The sequence below is a fragment of the Taeniopygia guttata genome, chromosome 30 (genome assembly GCF_048771995.1).
Source record: "Taeniopygia guttata chromosome 30, bTaeGut7.mat, whole genome shotgun sequence".
Classification (NCBI taxonomy): domain Eukaryota; kingdom Metazoa; phylum Chordata; class Aves; order Passeriformes; family Estrildidae; genus Taeniopygia; species Taeniopygia guttata.
The window spans coordinates 414,987-431,871 of record NC_133055.1 but is presented as its reverse complement, the minus strand read 5'-3'; the positions used below and the strand labels follow the sequence as shown (position 1 = coordinate 431,871).

The window sequence follows — 16,885 nt, the reverse complement described above, 5'->3', positions numbered from 1 at the left end:
CGGGCTGGGGGGCGGTGACACCCCCAGATCACCTCCCGGGGGGTTCCGGGGCGATGGCCGGTGTCCCTCATCCCCCCCGGTGTCCCCCCCGGTGTCCCCGGTGTCCCTCCGAAGCACAGCCGGGGCTCGGTGCTGTACAGCCTTTATTGGGTCCCGGGACCCCCCCGGCCCCCCCTGCCCGGGGGGCGTTTGCATAGCGAGAACGGGGGGGGGGGGAGAGGGGACTGTGATGATGTCACGGGGTGTTGGTGACGTCATCGGCGTGGCCGGCTCTCGTGTGACGTCACCACGGAGTGCAAACCGGGCCTAACCCCCCCTCCCGGCTGTCACTATGACGTCACCGCCCTCACACCTTCAGTGACGTCACAGCCGTGACGCCAGCACCCGAACGCCGCCGGTGATGCCGCAGCCGTGACATCATCGATGCCGCAGCAGCCGTGACGTCACGCTCGAGGGGATGACGTCACCACCCCTACCTCGAGTGACATCAGAGCAGCGCCGGTGCCCCGCCGGTGACATCGGCGCTGTGACGTCATCACCGCACTGACGTCAAACACCGGGAGACCGGGGGTGGGGGTGGGGGGGGTGTCCGGGTCGATGACATCACACCGGGGGGGGGTGCCGGGTCGGTGACGTCACACCGGGGGGGTGCCGCGTCGGTGACGTCACACGGGGGGGGAGGTGTGTCACAGTATTAACCCTTCGCGTACGCGGGGGGAGGGACCGGGGGGGGCGCGACCCCCGCATGCCTGGGGGTCCCGGGGTGCCCCCCCCTATTTACAGCCGGGATTTGGGGGGTTCGGGTACAGCTCAGCGCCCGGGGGGGCCCGCGGCGCTCCGGGGGTCCCCGGGGGTCGCGCCGGGCCCCACCACCACGATGGGCACCGGGGGCCCCCCCGGGGCCGCCCCGCCGCGCTCGTGCTCCTGCACCGGGCTGAGCGCCTTGGGGGGACCCCGCGCCCCCCGCTCGGGCTCCTCCGGGCCCGGCGGCGGCGGCTCCGCCCCGGGGGGACCCCCGAGCAGCAGCGGCAGCTCCTGGCGGCCCAGGCGGCGGGCGGGGGGCGCGGCGGGCGGCGGCTCGGCCGGGCCCTCGCCGTCCCACTCGGCCAAGCTCTGCAGCGGCGGCTCGGCCGGGAAGTCCTTGCGGGGCGGCTCCAGCCCCAACTTGCGGGGCGGCCCCGGCGCCGCCTTCTCCGGGAGCCCGCGGCGGGCGAGGCGCGGGGACTCGGCGGCTTTGGGGTGCAGCTTGGCGGGGAAGGCGGGCGGGGAGGCGGCGGGCGGCGAGGGCGTGTGGGCGAGCGGCGAGAGCGGGATGCTGCCGGCGGAGCGGCACCGCGCCGCCCGGTACTGCCGCTGCAGCTTCGGTGACAGCCCCTGCAGGGAGCTCGGCCGCAGGTGCGGCCCCGCCGGTGACGGCGGAGCGCTGGAACCGGGCGAGCTGCTGGGCGGGGAGGCCCCTGCGCGGAACGGGGTCAGAGCCGGGGGGACGGCAGCGGGCACCGGGACCAGGCACCGGCACCGGCACCGGGCACCGGGACCAGGCACCGGCGCCGAGACCAGGCACCGGCACCGGGACTGGGCACCGGGACCGAGCACCGGGACCAGGCACCGGCACCGGGCACCGGGCACTTGGACCAGGCACCGGCACCGGGACTGGGCACCGGGACCGGGCACCGGGACCGGGACCAGGCACCGGGCACCGAGCACCGGCACCGGGACCGGGCACCGGGATCGAGCACCGGGACCAGGCACCGGCACCGGGACCAGGCGCCGGGCACCGGCACCGAGCACGGAACTAGCACCGGGCACCGGCACCGGGACCAGGCACCGGGACCAGGCACCGGGCACCGGGCACCGCACTCCCGTTCCCGTGACCACGCCCCCGTTCTCCCTTCCCCGGTACCGCCCGCCCTCCCCGTGGCCCCGCCCCCCTCCCGTGGCCCCGCCCCCTCCCGTGGCCCCGCCCCTTACCGGGCTCGCGCGCCCGCGCATGCGTGGGGGAGGCGGGCAGCGAGTCGGAGGAGGAGAGCGAGCGGCTCAGTGACGTCAGCGAGCGGCTCGTGTGCAGCAGCGAGGCCTGGCGGGCGAGGTGCCGGAACAGCGCGCTGCGCCGCCTGGTGGCCGGGAGGGGCGTTACACCCCGGTGCCTCCCGGTGCCCCCCGGTGCCTCCCGGTGCCTCCCGGTGATCCCCGGTGCCTCCCGGTGCCTCCCGGTGCCCCCCGTGCCCACCTCTCGTGGCCGCTCCCGGTGCCCCCCGGTGCCCCCCGGTGCCTCCCGGTGCCTCCCGGTGCCCCCCGTGCCCACCTCTCGTGGCCGCTACCGGTGCCTCCCGGTGCCCCCCGGTGCCTCCCGGTGCCTCCCAGTGCCTCCCGGTGCCTCCCGGTGCCCCCCGGTGCCCCCTGGTGCCTCCCGGTGCCCCCGGTGCCCCCCGGTGCCTCCCGGTACCTCCCGGTGCCTCTCGGTGCCTCCCGGTGCCCCCCGTGCCCACCTCTCGTGGCCGCTCCCGGTGCCCCCCGGTGCTCCCCGGTGCCCCCCGGTGCCTCCCGGTGCCTCCCGGTGCCCCCCGGTGCCCCCCGGTGCCTCCCGGTGCCCCCCGTGCCCACCTCTCGTGGCCGCTCCCGGTGCCCCCACGCCGGTTCCTCCGAGCCATCTTGGCGCGGGCGCTGCGGCGCCGCGCGGGGCCGAGGCGGATCGAGGTGTTCTCCAGCGGCGTCGTTGTCACCAACACCTTCGTCCCGCTCTGGGTGACAGCGCGTCACGGCCGCGACCCCCGGCACCCACCCCACCGCCCCACACACCGGGATCACCCCCGGTGCCCCCACCTTGAGGATGAGCTCCACCACCTCGGTGTGCACCAGCCCGTGCACCGGCTCCCCGTTAACGTGCGTGATCAGGTCCCCGGCGCACAGCCCGGCCTCCTGCGCGGGGCCGCCCTCCTCCACGTGCTGCCCCCCAAAAACGGGGTCACCCACGGCGCACGATGTGACACCCCGGACCCCCCTCCCCGCCCCACCGTGTTCCCCAAATCGGGGTTCCCCACTTGTCCCCCGCCCATCGCCCCGCGGTGTCCCCGGGCCCAAATGACACCGGGCGCTGCCACCCCCAACACAAACCCTGTCCCCCCTTGTCCCCCCTCCCATGTCCCCCCCTCCCCGTCCCCATTCCGGACCGCGGGGCCCCAAAAATCCAAAAATTCGCTGTCCCCGTGTCCCCCCGGTGTCCCCCCGGTGTCCCCCCGTGTCCCCCCGGTGTCCCCCCGGTGTCCCCCGGTGTCCTCCCGGTATCCCCCCGCTGTCCCCCCGGTGTCCCCCCGGTGTCCCTGACCCAGACGACGTGGTGCACGCTGTACACGTCGCTGTCGCCCAGGTAGACGCGGATGGCGCGGAGGGTGAAGCCGAATTTCTTGCCGGGCCGGGGGATGGCGATGGGCGAGCGCGGCGGGGCGGCCACGGCCGGGGCCAGTTCCCGGCCCGGTGACGAGTCCCGCGACGACGGGTCCGAGGACAGCGACCGCGGGGACATGGGGCTGCCCAGGGGGGACGAGCCGGGCGCCTCCCCTGCGCCCCCAGACCCCGCTGACCGCCACCCCAAAAACCCCCAGGGAGACCCCACGGGCACCGCTGCCACCCCCCGGGACCGGGAACACCCCACCCGTGGGGCTGGGGGTGCACCACCCACAGAACCCCCATGGGAGACCCCAAATCCACGGGGTCGGGGGTCCCACCGCCCACAGAACCCCATGGGAGACCCCAAATCCACGGGGTCGGGGGTCCCGCCACCCACAGAACCCCCGGAGACCCCAAATCCACGGGGTCCCACCGCCCACAAAACCCCCGGAGACCCCAAATCCACGGGGTCGGGGGTCCCACCACCCACAGAAGCCCCGGAGACCCCCAGCCCCCCTCCCGCGGGGACCCGGGGGGGGTGGAAGGGTCCCTGGGTGTTTGGGGTCCTTCGGGGAGGGTCCTTTAGGGGGGTCCCGGGAGGATTTGGGGTCTCTGGGAAGAGATCCCTGGGAATGGGGGGTGCCGGGGGGATTTGGGGTGTCACCCACCGCTGGGGATGATGACGGACAGCGCGGTGGCCGACGCCGACTTGGTGACCTTCCCGGGGGCGCGGGGGCTGCGCTTGTCCCCCCCGGGCTCGGCAGGGGCCACCCCGGGGTGCCGCGGCCGCCGCAGCCCCAGCTCGGTGCGGGCGGGGGGCGGCTCCGCGGCCCGCGGCGCTGGGGACGGGAGGGGACACGGACGGTGAGGGGACCCGGGGCAGGCCGGGGACCCCTCCCCGCTTTTCCGGGACGCACCGGGCTCCTCGGCGGCTCCGTCCGGGGCTCCCTCGCGGCCGCCGTTGGGGCGCGCCGGTTCCAGCAGCGCCGAGAAGCGGCGGCGGGCGCCCGGTGGGGAGCTGCCCTCGGCCTCGGGGGGCGGCCCCTCGCCCGCCGAGCGGTGCTTCCTGCGGGGACACGGGTGGGGATGGGGGTCAGGGACCCCCGCGCGGCCCGGGCCGCCCCCCCGGTCCCCCCCGGTCCCCCCGGTGCGCACAGCTCAGGCGATCCCGTTCTCCAGCCGCGCTCCCGGGCGAAGCCGTCGCGTCTCCCCTCGTCCCGCGGGCGCCCCTTGGGCTTGGGCTCCTGCGAGAGCTGCTCCAGGCTGCTGTAGACCTGCGGGAGCGCAGCTGCTCACAGCTGGGCACAGCTGGGCACAGCTGGGCACCGCTGGGCACAGCTGGGCACAGCTGGGCACGCCTGGGCACGGCCACCGTCCGACCGGAGTCCCACGGGACCGTCCCCGCTGCCGCCAGTCCCCCGCGTCACCCAAATTCCGGCACCTCCTCCCCATACCTGTGTGCCCCCACTCCCCCCGTGCCCACCTGTCCCATCCCTGTCCCATCCCTGTCCCCATCCCTGTCCCTGTCCCTGTCCCTGTCCCTGTCCCTGTCCCATCCCTGTCCCATTCCTGTCCCTGTCCCTGTCCCTGTCCCTGTCCCTGTCCCTGTCCCTGTCCCATCCCTGTCCCATTCCTGTCCCTGTCCCTGTCCCTGTCCCTGTCCCTGTCCCTGTCCCATCCCTGTCCCTGTCCCATTCCTGTCCCATCCCTGTCCCTGTCCCCTGTCCCAGCCCCACCTTGCTGAAACGGGGCGAGCAGGACGAGAACTGCCGGATCTCCACGGGCTCGTCCTCCGTCGTGTCCTCGTCCTCGTAGGACGCCACGTGGGAGTACCTGTCCGAGCGCGCTGGGGGGGACGGGGGACCCTTAGAGGGACCCCCGAGGGGGGAGGAACCCCACGGAGGGCCTGGGAGGGACTGGGGGGGGTCCCAGGGGGTCCCAGGATGTTCCCAGGGGGTCCCAGGATGTTCCAGGGGGTCCCAGGATGTTCCAGGGGGGTCCCAGGGGGTCCCAGGGGGTCTCAGGATGTTCCAGGGGCATCCAGGGTGTCCCAGGGGTGTCCCAGGGGGTCCCAGGATGTTCCAGGTGTGTCCTAGGGTGTTCCAGGGGGTCCCAGGATGTTCCAGGTGTGTCCCAGGATGTTCCAGGGGGTCCCAGGGGTGTCCCAGGGGTGTCCCAGGGGTGTCCCAGGAGGGTCCCAGAGCTGATCCAAGGGGAACCCCAGGGATGTCCCACAGGGGGTCCCGGGGGTGGGGGGTCCCGGGGGTCTCTCACTGTCGAAGTAACTGGTGTCCTCCTCGGACTCCAGGTGCGGCACGAACTCGGCTTTCTGCCGCAGCAGCCCCGTCCAGTCCAGCGCGGCGAAGAAGCCGTGAGCCTTCACCTCCTGAGCCCCCCCTGCGCAGCAGCGCCGGCTCAGGGGGGTCCCGGGGGGTCCCGGGGGGGTCCCGGGGGGTCCCAGGGGGGTCCCGGGGTGTGGGGGGGGCGGGTCTGACCTGCCCCGAGGCGCCGCAGCGGGTCCGGCTGCAGGAGGCAGGAGATGAGGTGCTGCGCGTCCGGGGGCAGCGCCTCGTCCCCCTCCGGCCACAGGATCTCGTCTGGGGTGGGGGACACGGGGGGGACACGGGGGGACATGGGGGGACACGGGGGGACACGGAGGGACACGGGGGGACATGGGGGGGACATGGGGGGACACGGGGGGACAGGGGGGGACACGGGGGGACATGGGGGGACATGGGGGAGACACGGGGGGACATGGGGGGACATGGGGGGACATGGGGGGACATGGGGGAGACACGGGGGGACATGGGGGGACACCGGGGGGACATGGGGGGGACACGGGAGGACACGGGGGGACACGGGGGGACATGGGGGGACATGGGGGGGACATGGCAGGGACATGGGGGGGACACGGGGGGACACGGGGGGACAGCTGAGCATAGACCCCGGAGCTGGGGTTACCTGTCCTGTCCCCATGTCCCCTCTGTGTCCCCCATGCCACCCCATGTGCCCATCCTGCCGTGTCCTCGTGTCCCCCCCCCACGCCGCACTTGAGATCACCTGCCCCGTGTCCCCCCCGTGTCCCCCCCGTGTCCCCCTAGGGCCACACCTGAGCTCACCTGCCCCGTGTCCCCCCCAGTGTCCCCCCGGTGTCCCCCCAGGGCCACACCTGAGCTCACCTGCCCTGTGTCTCCCCCAGTGTCCCCCCCGTGTCCCCCCAGGGCCACACCTGAGCTCACCTGCCCCATGTCCCCCCCGTGTCCCCCCCGTGTCCCCCCAGGGCCACACCTGAGATCACCTGCCCCGTGTCCCCCTCAGGGTCACACCTGAGCTCACCTGCCCCATGTCCCCCCCGTGTCTCCCCCGTGTCCCCCCAGGGCCACACCTGAGATCACCTGCCCGAAGAGCTCCTCGGGGGTGTCCCCGAAGAAGGGCACGCAGCCCACCAGGAACTCGTAGAGGACGATGCCCATGGCCCACCAGTCCACAGGCTTCCCGTAGCCCTGGCGCAGGATCACCTCGGGCGCGATGTACTCGGGGGTGCCACACACCTGGGCACAGGTGGGCTCAGGGACACGGAGCGGGCACACCCGCCGCCCTGAGCACGCCCCACCCTGCCCTGGCACACCTGGGCACACCTGGCACACCTGTGGCACCCATCTGGCACACCTAGGCACCCACCTTGGCACACCTGGGTGCATCCGCAGCACCCATCTGGCACACCTGGCACATCTGAGCACCTAGCTAGCACACCTGGCACACCTGCAGTACCCATCTAGCTCACCTGGGCACACCTGGCACACCTGCAGCACCCATCTAGCATACCTGGGCACTCACCTGGGCACCCCTGCAGTACACACCTAGCACACCTGGCCCACCTGGGCACCCACTTGGGCACACCTGCAGCACCCATATGTCACACCTGGGCACACCTGGCACACATGGCACACCTGGCCACACCTGCAGAACCTAGCTGGGCACACCTGGGCACACCTGGCACACCTGGCCACACCTGCAGAACCTAGCTGGGCACACCTGGCACACCTGGCACACCTGGGCACACCTGCAGAACCTAGCTGGGCACACCTGGCACACCTGGCCACACCTGCAGAACCTAGCTGGGCACACCTGGGCACACCTGGGCACACCTGGGCACACCTGGCACACCTGGCACACCTGGCACCCACCTGCTTGTCGCGGAACTCCCGCGCGTCCTTCTCCATGTGCCCCTCGTACAGGTTGGTGGTGAGGCTCATCAGCCCCATCTTGGAGAGGCCAAAGTCCGTCAGCTTCACGTGGCCCAGCGAGGTGATCAGGAGGCTGGGGGGCGGCGCGGGCGAGCCCAGGTGAGCCCAGGTGAGCCCAGGTGAGCCCAGGTGAGCCCAGCCGTGCCCAGCTGTGCCCAGGTGAGCCCGGGCGTGCCCCCCGTGCCCCCCCGGCGCACTTGTCGGGTTTGAGGTCGCGGTGCACGATGCCGTAGGTGTGCAGGTACTCCAGCGCCAGCACGGTCTCGGCGAAGTACAGCCGGGCCAGCTCCAGCGGCAGCGCCCCGATGTGCTTCAGCAGCGTGGCACAGTCCCCGCCTGCGACACCGGGGACACGGGGACATTGGGGACATGGGGACATCAGGGACATGGGGGACATTGGGGACATGGGGGACATTGGGGACATCAGGGGACATGGGGGACATTGGGGACATCAGGGGACATGGGGACATTGAGGACATGGAGGATATGGGGTGACATCGGGGATATTGGGGACATCGGGGACATGGGGACATGGGGACATTGGGGATATGGGGACATTGGGGACATGGAGGATATGGGGGGACATCGGGGATATCGGGGATATCGGGGACATTGGGGACATGGGGACATTGGGGACATTGGGGACATTGGGGACATTGGGGACATTGGGGACATGGGGGATATTGGGGACATTGGGGATATTGGGGACATTGGGGACATTGGGGACATGGGGACATTGGGGACATTGGGGACATGGGGGATATTGGGGACATGGGGGACATTGGGCACATCAGGGACATGGGGGACATGGGGACATTGGGGACATTGGGGGACATGGGGGAACATGGGGACATAGGGGGACATTGAGATAGTTATTAAAATAATTTCCCCAGCCCCATATCATGATACCCAGCCCCATATCGTGATATCCATCCCCATAACCCGACACGCGCCCCGATACCCCAACACCCAAGGCCCCATTACGCGGCGCCCCGGCCCTATTGCGACTCCCCGGCCCTATCGCGACGCCCCGGCCCCGTCGCGAGGCGCGGGCCGCACCTTCCACGTACTCCATGACCATGCAGAGGTGGCGGCGGGTCTGGAAGGAGCAGAACATGCTGACCACGAAGGGGTTCTCGGCGAAGGTGAGGATGTCGCGCTCCACGAAGGCCTGCTGCACCTGGTTCCGCAGCAGCAGGTTCTGCTTGTTGATCTTCTTCATGGCGAAGCGCTGCCGCGTGGCCGTGTGCCGCACCAGGTACACCGCCCTGCCGGGGGAACGGGTCACGGCACGGCCCCGGGGCTCCCCGGTACCCCCAGGTACCCCCTGGTACCCCCAGGTACACCGCCCTGCCGCGGGGACGGGTCACGGCACGGCCCCGGGGCTCCCCGGTACCCCCCGGTACCCCCCCGGTACCCCCAGGTACCCCCTGGTACCCCCAGGTACATCCCCGGTACCCCCCGGTACCCCCCGGTACCCCCGTACCCCGGGGCTCACCCGTAGGCGCCATTGCTGATGAGTTTGATGGTCTCGAAGTCGCTCTCACCTGGCGGCTCCTTGGGCCGGGGCAGGGCGGCGCGGCCCTGGGGGGGGACAGGTGACATGGGGGGACACGGGGGGACACGGGGGGACACGGGTGGGGGACATGGGGGCGTAGCGCCCACCTCAGCCCCCTCCTCGGGCTCCGGCGTGTTGGTGCCGCTGCTGTCGGGCTCCTCCAGGTGCAGCATGTCTGGGGGGGCACGGGGGGCACAGGTGTGGGGGGCACAGGTGTGTCCCTCCATAGGTGCCTGTGTCCCCACCGTGCCCCAGACCCCCCCACTCCATACCTGTCCCCACCACACCTGCCCCCACAGGTTCCCCCCAGGTGTGCCCCAGGTGTGCCCGTACCTGCGCGTGCCCCCCGTGCCCGGCCCAGCTGTCTCAGCAGGTACCGGGGGGTGTCGGCTCGCAGGGGCCCCTCGGCCCGGCCCGCGGTGGCCGCCAGCAGCTGGGACAGCCCCGCGGGGTCGAACTCCTGCAGGTGAGGGGGCACAGGTGAGGGGGCAGGGACAGGGCACAGGTGAGGGTTTGGGGACAGGGCACAGGTGAGGGCGGCACAGGCGAGGGCTCGGGGACAGGGCACAGGTGAGGGGGACACAGGTGAGGGCTCGGGGACAGGGCACAGGTGAGGGGGGCACAGGTGAGGGGGACACAGGTGAGGGGGGCACAGGTGAGGGGGGCACAGGTGAGGGCTCGGGGACAGGGCACAGGTGAGGGGGACACAGGTGATGGTTTGGGGACAGGGCACAGGTGAGGGGGCACAGGCGAGGGCTCGGGGACAGGGCACAGGTGAGGGGGGCACAGGTGAGGGCTCGGGGACAGGGCACAGGTGAGGGGGGCACAGGTGATGGTTTGGGGACAGGGCACAGGTGAGGGTTTGGGGACAGGGCACAGGTGAGGGGGGCACAGGTGATGGTTTGGGGACAGGGCACAGGTGAGGGGGGCACAGGTGAGGGCTCAGGGACAGGGCACAGGTGAGGGGGGCACAGGTGAGGGCTCGGGGACAGGGCACAGGTGAGGGGGGCACAGGTGAGGGGGACACAGGTGAGGGCGGCACAGGTAAGGCCTCGGGGACAGGTGCCAGGGCCTCACCAGGCACTCGAGCAGGCGCGCGGGCCGGGAGATGATGATGAGGAGCCTCTTCACCAGCTGGGTGATGAAGGCCACCTCCTCCGACTCGGAGCGCTCGTAGGCCTGAGGGGACATCGGGGGGTCAGGGGGGGACACGGGGGACACTGGGGGGAGTCCCTTGGGTTCCTGCTGAGCCCCGTTGGGTCTTTTGGATCCTCCCAGACCCCGTTGTCCCCCTCTGGTCCCTTTTGGGTCACTTTGGGTCCCTTTTGGGTCCCTTTTGTTCTTTTTGGGTTCTATTGGGTCCCATTGAGTCCTGCTGGTCCCTGCCAGGCCCCGTTGGCCCCCATTGGCCCCCATTGGCTCCCACTGGTCCCGTTATTCCCCGCTGGCCCCCATTGGCCCCCTTTGGTCCCCATTAGCGCCAATTAGCCCAGATTAGCCCCAATTAGCCCCGATTAGCCCCGCTCACGTCCCGCAGCAGGCGCTCCATGTTCTCCTGCAGCTTGCCGAAGTAGCCGGCGCTCAGCAGCCTGAACCCCATTGGCCCCCATTGGCCCCCATTGGCCCCCATTGGCCCCCATTGGTCCCCATTGCCCCAATTAGCCCCAATTAGCCCCAATTAGCCCCGCTCACGTCCCGCAGCAGGCGCTCCATGTTCTCCTGCAGCTCTCCGAAGTAGCCGGCGCTCAGCAGCCCGAGCCGCGCCGTGCCCAGGCAGTCCCGCGCCAGCTCCACCAGCTGGTGCTGGATGAAGCTCAGGGCGCCGTCGGCCAGGGGGGTCCCGCCGGGGCCGCAGCCGCGCACGAACTCCTCCAGCCGCTCCTGCATCTGCGCCGTGGCCTGCGCCCCACGGAACCCCACGGTGACCCCAGCGTGACCATGTGGGGACCCCACGGTGACCCCGTGGTGACCACGTGGGGACCCCACGGAGCCCCGTGGTGACCCCAGCGTGACCATGCGGTGACCCCGTGGTGATCCCGCCGTGACCATGCAGGGATCCCACAGTGACCCCATGACACCCACAGTGACCACATGGTACCCACAGTGACCCCACAGTGGCCCCATGGCACCCACAGCAGCCCCACAGTGGCCCCATGGCACCCACAGTGACCCGACAGTGACCCCAGAGCCACCACAGTGGCCCCACGGTGACCCCATGGCACCCACAGTGACCCGATGGCACCCACAGTGACCCCACAGTGACCCCATGGCTCCCACAGTGACCCCACAGTGACCCCATGGCACCCACGGTGACCCCATGGCACCCACAGTGCCCTCACGGCCACCCCACACCGACTCCATAACTGCCCCAAGGCCACACCAGTTCCCCCATAACAACCCCATGGCCCCGCCCAGGCACCCTGAAACCCCAAAACCGCCCCTTGGCCACGCACAGCCCCCCCCAGGGCACCCCAGGACCCCACGAGTGCCCCCCCAGAGCCCCCAGCCCCACCTTGGGGAACCTCTCCTTGTACACGTGGTTCATCATCACGATCTCGTTGTCGTGGGACGAGGGCGAGCGCCCGGGGCTGGCACAGGGGGCACGGCTGGCACCACGGGACCCCCGCTGTCCCACCCCCCAGCACCCCCCGGTTCCACCCCCCGACGGCCACGGTGTCGCCCCACTGTCCCCCGAGTTTGGGTGAGCCCCAAATCCCGGCCCCTCCCGAAAACCCACAGTGTCTCCCTGCTGTCCCCAACCCCGCAATGAACCCCCCCAAAGCCCCCACCATCCCCCCCAATTCCACTCCACCATCCCCCCAAATCCCCCCCAAATTCCCCCCAATTCCCTCCCCACCATCCCCCCCCACTCCCCTCTAAATCCCCCCCACCATCCCCCCTATTCCCTCCCCACCATCCCCCCCAAATACTCCCCAAATTTCACCCAAATCCCCCCAAATTCCCCCCAATTCCCTCCCCACCATCCCCCCCCCACTCCCCTCCAAATCCCCCCCCGCCATCCCCCCAAATTCCCCCCCACCATCCCCCAAAATCCCTCCCAAATTTCACCCAAATCCCACCCCAAATTCCCCCCAATTCTCCCCTGCCTTCCCCGCCAAATCCCCCTCAAATCCCCCCCTAAAGCCCCCCAAATTTCACCTAAATCCCGCCCCAAACTCCCCCCAATTCCCCCCCACCATCCCCCAAATCCCCCTTTGAATTTCACCCAAATCCCCCCCAAATTTCACCCAAATCCCCCTCATATTTCACCCAAATCCCCCCCCAAAATTTCACCCAAATCCTCCCCCGGTTCCCCCCGAAGCCCGGGCCCACCTGAGGCTGCGGGAGCGGGGTCGGGGGGCGGCCGCGCCCCCCCGGGCCCCCCCATCCTCCTCGGCGAGGCTCTCGGAGCTGCCGAAGTGGCGGGACAGGAACCGGAGCTCCTCGGCCGTGGGCTGCGCCGGCAGCTGGTGCAGCCGCTCCTGCGACGAGCACGAGGACTGCGCGCCCGCGTCACCAACGGGACCCCCAAATCACCCCTGACCCCCGGGACCCGCGGGTCACCCCACCCCGGGACCCCCAAATCACCCTGACCCCCGGGACAGCCCACCCGGGACCCCCAGATCACCCTGACCCCCGGGGCTGCCCACCCGGGACCCCCAAATCCCCGGGACCCCGGGTCAGCCCACCCCGGGACCCCCAGATCACCCTGACCCCCGGGACAGCACACCCCGGGACCCCCAAATCCCCGGGACCCGCGGGTCAGCCCACCCCGGGACCCCCAAATCCCTGGGACCCCCGGGACAGCCCACCCGGGACCCCCAAATCACCCTGACCCCCGGGACCCCAAATCACCCTGACCCCCGGGTCACCCCACCCCGGGACCCCCAAATCACCCTGACCCCCGGGACCCGCGGGACAGCCCACGCGGGACCCCCAAATCACCCTGACCCCCAGGTCAACCCACCCCGGGACCCCCAAATCACCCCCGGACCCCCAGAGCCCCTTCAGTCCCCCCCAGACCCAGCACGGACCCCCGAGCCCCGCCCCAGCCCCGGGGGTCTCTGGGGGTCCCGGGCCCCCCGACTCACCGAGACCGTGGAGCTCGGGGTGTTGGTGCCATAGCCCGAGGAGGGCAGCGAGGCCAGCGACCAGCGGCGCCCGTCAGCCCTGGGGGGACAGGTCAGGGACCCCGACACCGACACCCCGACACCCCCCGGGCACCCCCGGATACCCCCCGGACACCCCCGGGCACCCCCGGACAGCCCCCCCGGGCACACTCCCGGACACCCCCGGGCACCCCCGGGCACCCCCGGACACCCCCGGAGCCCAGTGACACCCCCCCAGACTGTCCCCGGAGACCCCCCCACGTGTCCCGGTGTCTCCCCGGTGTCCCCCCGGTGTCCCGGTGTCTCCCCGGTGTCCGCAGCCCATGTTCCTCCGGTGTCCCGGTGTCTCGGTGTCCCCAGCCCGTGTCCCCCCGGTGTCCCGGTCTCCCCCCGGTGTCCCGGTGTCCCCCCGGTGTCCCGGTCTCCCCAGCCCATGTCTCCCCGGTGTCCCCGCGGTGTCCCGGTGTCCCCCCAGTGTCCCGGTGTCCCCTGCCCGTGTCCCCCCGGTGTCCCGGTGTCCGCAGCACATGTCCCCCCGGTGTCCCCCCGGTGTCCCGGTGTCCCCTCGGTGTCCCCCCGGTGTCCCCAGCCCGTGTCCACCCGGTGTCCCGGTGTCCGCAGCCCATGTCCCCCCGGTGTCCCGGTGTCCCCGCGGTGTCCCGGTGTCCCCCTGGTGTCCCCCCGGTGTCCCGGTGTCTCCCCGGTGTCCCGGTGTCCCGCTCACCGGCGGGACGGGCCGAAGGAGAAGTGCGCGGGGGCGCTCGGGGAGAAGTTGCGGGGGCTGTCCAGGGGGCTGCTACCTGCGCACAGGTGAGCGTGACGTCACCGCCACGCCCTGACAGGCCACGCCCTCCCCGCGCCGGTGGGCGGGGCCAAGAGATCGGCCACGCCCCTGGGAAAAGGGGGGGGCAGGAGGGACCCCAGAGATGGGGGGGGTCCCCACAGGTCATGGGGGGGCTCCCGGCAGTTTGGGGGGGGTCTGGGGGGAATTTGGGGACATCGGGGGGAATTTGGGGACACCGGGGGGGGATGTAGGGACACCGGGGGGGGATGTGGGGACACCGGGGGGGGATTTGGGGACACCGGGGGGGGATGTGGGGACACGGGGGGGGGTTTGGGGACACCGGGGGGCGGTTGGGGACACCGGGGGGGAATTTGGGGACACCGGGGGGCGGTTGGGGTCACCGGGGGAGGAATTTGGGGACACCGGGGGGGCTCTGGGGACGGTGGGAGGGGTCCGCGGGACTCGCGGGGTGGGTTGGGGTCACTGGGGGTGTTTGGGGACATCGCGGGGGGATGTGGGGACACCGGGGGGATTTGGGGACACCGGGAGGGTGTCAGGGCGTTGTGGGGGGGGGTTCGGGTGATTCCGGGGAGGGCTCGGGGGGCTCCGGTGGGTGTGGAGATACCGGGGAGGGGTCGGGGGTCCCGGGGGTCTCACCGATGTGTCCGGGCAGCGGCGAGTGGGGCCGCGGGAGGGTGGGGGAGGTGCTGGTCAGGATTAGGCTCTTCCGGTTGTTCGTGCGGCAGCTGGGGGGGGCGGGGGGGGTCAGGACCCCCGAGACCCCCCACACACACACGGACCCCCCCCCCCATACGTCACTAGGCTGGGGGGGAGGGGGGCACCCCCAACCCCCACCTCCCCCCTCCCCAAAATGTCGAGGGGCAAGAACGGGGGGGGGGCGGGGGGCGGGGGGGCTCGGGGGGGGTCGGGGGGAGGATGAGGATGGAGAGGGAGGGGGAGGAAGGAGGGGGGAGGAGGAGGATGAGGATGGAGGGTGAGGATGAGGATGAAGATGGGGATGAAGATGAGGATGAGGATGGGGATGAGGATGAGGATGAGGATGAGGATGAGGAGGAGGATAAGGATGGGGATGAGGATGGGGATGAGGATGAGGATGACGATGGAGGATGAGGATGAGGATGAGGATGGGGATGGGAGGGGGACGAACACGAGGACGAAGGAGGGCGAGGATGAGGATGGAGCGGGGATGAAGGTGGCGGAGGATGAGGATGAAGGCTGAGCCCGGAGATGGAGGCTGAGGATGGACATGGAGGATGAGGATGAGGATGAGGATGAGGGCGGCTCGGGAGGAAGGCCGAGCCCCCCGGTACCTCTTGGTGCGGCGGAACATGCTGCTGCCCACCAGGACCGGCATCGGGGGGCTCCGGGGGGGTTCCGGGGGGCTCCGGGGGGCTCCGGGGGGGCTCCGGGGGGGCTCCGGGGGGGTTCCGGGGGGCTCCGGGGGGCTCCGGGGGGCTCCGGGGGGCTCCGGGGGGTTCCGGGGGTCCGGGGCGGCGGCGGGGCGGGGGGGGGCGGGGGGGCCGCGGCGGCTGCAGTGGGCGGGGCCCGGGCGGGGTTTGGGGGCGCAATGGGGGGCACGGGGGGGTCTCACCTGCTGCTCTTCCGCGGCAGCGGCAGCTCCTTCTGCAACGGGGGGGGAACGGGTGGGGGGCGGCCCGGACCGAGCCCGGGGGGGCTCCTCGGCCTCGTCCCCCCCCTCCCGGGGCCGCCCGATGGCCGAACCCCACCGGATCGGGGGGGTCCGGATACCCCCGGGCCCGCAACGCCCTCCGGTACCGGACCCGCATCGCCCCCCCCCCACCCGGTGCTGACCGCGCCCGGACCGACCTTCCCGGTACCGGCGCTGCGCTGCCCCCCCCGGCCGGTACCGCCCTGCGGACGGGCCTGCAGTGCCCGGTGTCGATCCGGTCCCTCCGGTACCGATCACCTCATTCCAGTACCAACCGATACCCACCGAGACCGAGCCCCGCATCCTCCGGTACCGGCATCCCGCCCGGTACCGACCCCCTGCCGATACCCGTTACCCTCCCGGCACGGACACCTCACTCCCGAGCCCGGTACCGAACCCCCGCTACCGATTCCGGTACCGGTACCGCCATCTCCCCGGTGTCCACTCCATCCAATCAATAACAACCCCCGCCGGTACCGAACCCCCGGTACCGAACCGCCGCTACCTGCAGCCGCCGCCGGCGGATCACGTCCGAGTCATCCATGGCGCCGGTGCCGGCGCCGGTGCCGGTGCCGGTGCCGGTGCGGGGGGGTCCCGGCCTCGCTGTCCCCCCCTCCCCGGCAACCCCCGGTACCCGCAGCCCCCCCCCCCGTTCAGCCGCCCTCCGCCATCGCCCGGGACCCCCGGGAGGCGCCGCCCCCGCCCCGCCCCGGCCCCGCCCAGCCCCGCGCACCGGGGCGCCCCCCCGCGGCGGGGCGGTCGGACCGGGCCCGGTGCCCCCCCCCCCCCAGCCCCGTTCCCGCTGTCCGCGGTGCTGAACGGCGGCGGGGAGGGGTCTGCGCCCCCCCCATCCCCCCCCGCCGTAATTTGGGTCACATCACGACCACCCCCCGCGCCCCCGCCCCACCGGTGACCTCCCGGTGCTGAACCCCCCCCCCCCGCCCCCCAAAAACGGGCCCTAAACGGGGGGGTTGGGGTGCTCCGGGACACCGCCGGTGGCCCCCCCCCCCCCGCCCGGTGTGACCCCCCCCCGTAATCCCCGGGATTGAGGCCACGGCGCTTTCCGGGCCTCGGGCCGGGGCTGATTAACCGGGGGGGGCACCGGGGGGG

At 72.0% G+C, this 16,885-nt stretch overlaps 1 protein-coding gene across 4 annotated transcripts; it reads right to left on the bottom strand.

Annotated features, from left to right (window-relative positions):
- Positions 1 to 563: 563 nt before the first annotated feature.
- MAST1 (microtubule associated serine/threonine kinase 1) lies at positions 564 to 16,429 on the bottom strand. Of its 4 annotated transcripts, XM_072919744.1 has the most exons (28): positions 16,281 to 16,429; positions 15,698 to 15,729; positions 14,743 to 14,831; positions 14,026 to 14,101; positions 13,284 to 13,362; positions 12,526 to 12,692; positions 11,705 to 11,780; positions 10,885 to 11,091; positions 10,270 to 10,371; positions 9,526 to 9,652; positions 9,300 to 9,367; positions 9,133 to 9,218; positions 8,815 to 8,902; positions 8,694 to 8,733; positions 7,832 to 7,970; positions 7,575 to 7,707; positions 6,773 to 6,938; positions 5,883 to 5,984; positions 5,662 to 5,784; positions 5,124 to 5,233; positions 4,543 to 4,661; positions 4,305 to 4,453; positions 4,056 to 4,226; positions 3,326 to 3,558; positions 2,824 to 2,946; positions 2,605 to 2,741; positions 1,972 to 2,114; positions 564 to 1,457 (listed from the first exon to the last, which is right to left on the bottom strand). In XM_072919744.1, the coding sequence occupies exons 1-28, from the start codon at positions 16,317 to 16,319 to the stop codon at positions 811 to 813; spliced, it is 3,771 nt and encodes a 1,256-aa protein (XP_072775845.1). In that variant the 5' UTR covers positions 16,320 to 16,429; the 3' UTR covers positions 564 to 810. The 4 variants fall into 4 exon arrangements, with proteins under 4 accessions (XP_072775845.1, XP_072775844.1, XP_072775842.1 ...); XM_072919743.1 differs by having other exon boundaries at positions 8,694 to 8,902; positions 12,526 to 12,674; XM_072919741.1 differs by having other exon boundaries at positions 8,694 to 8,902; positions 16,281 to 16,428.
- Positions 16,430 to 16,885: the final 456 nt, after the last annotated feature.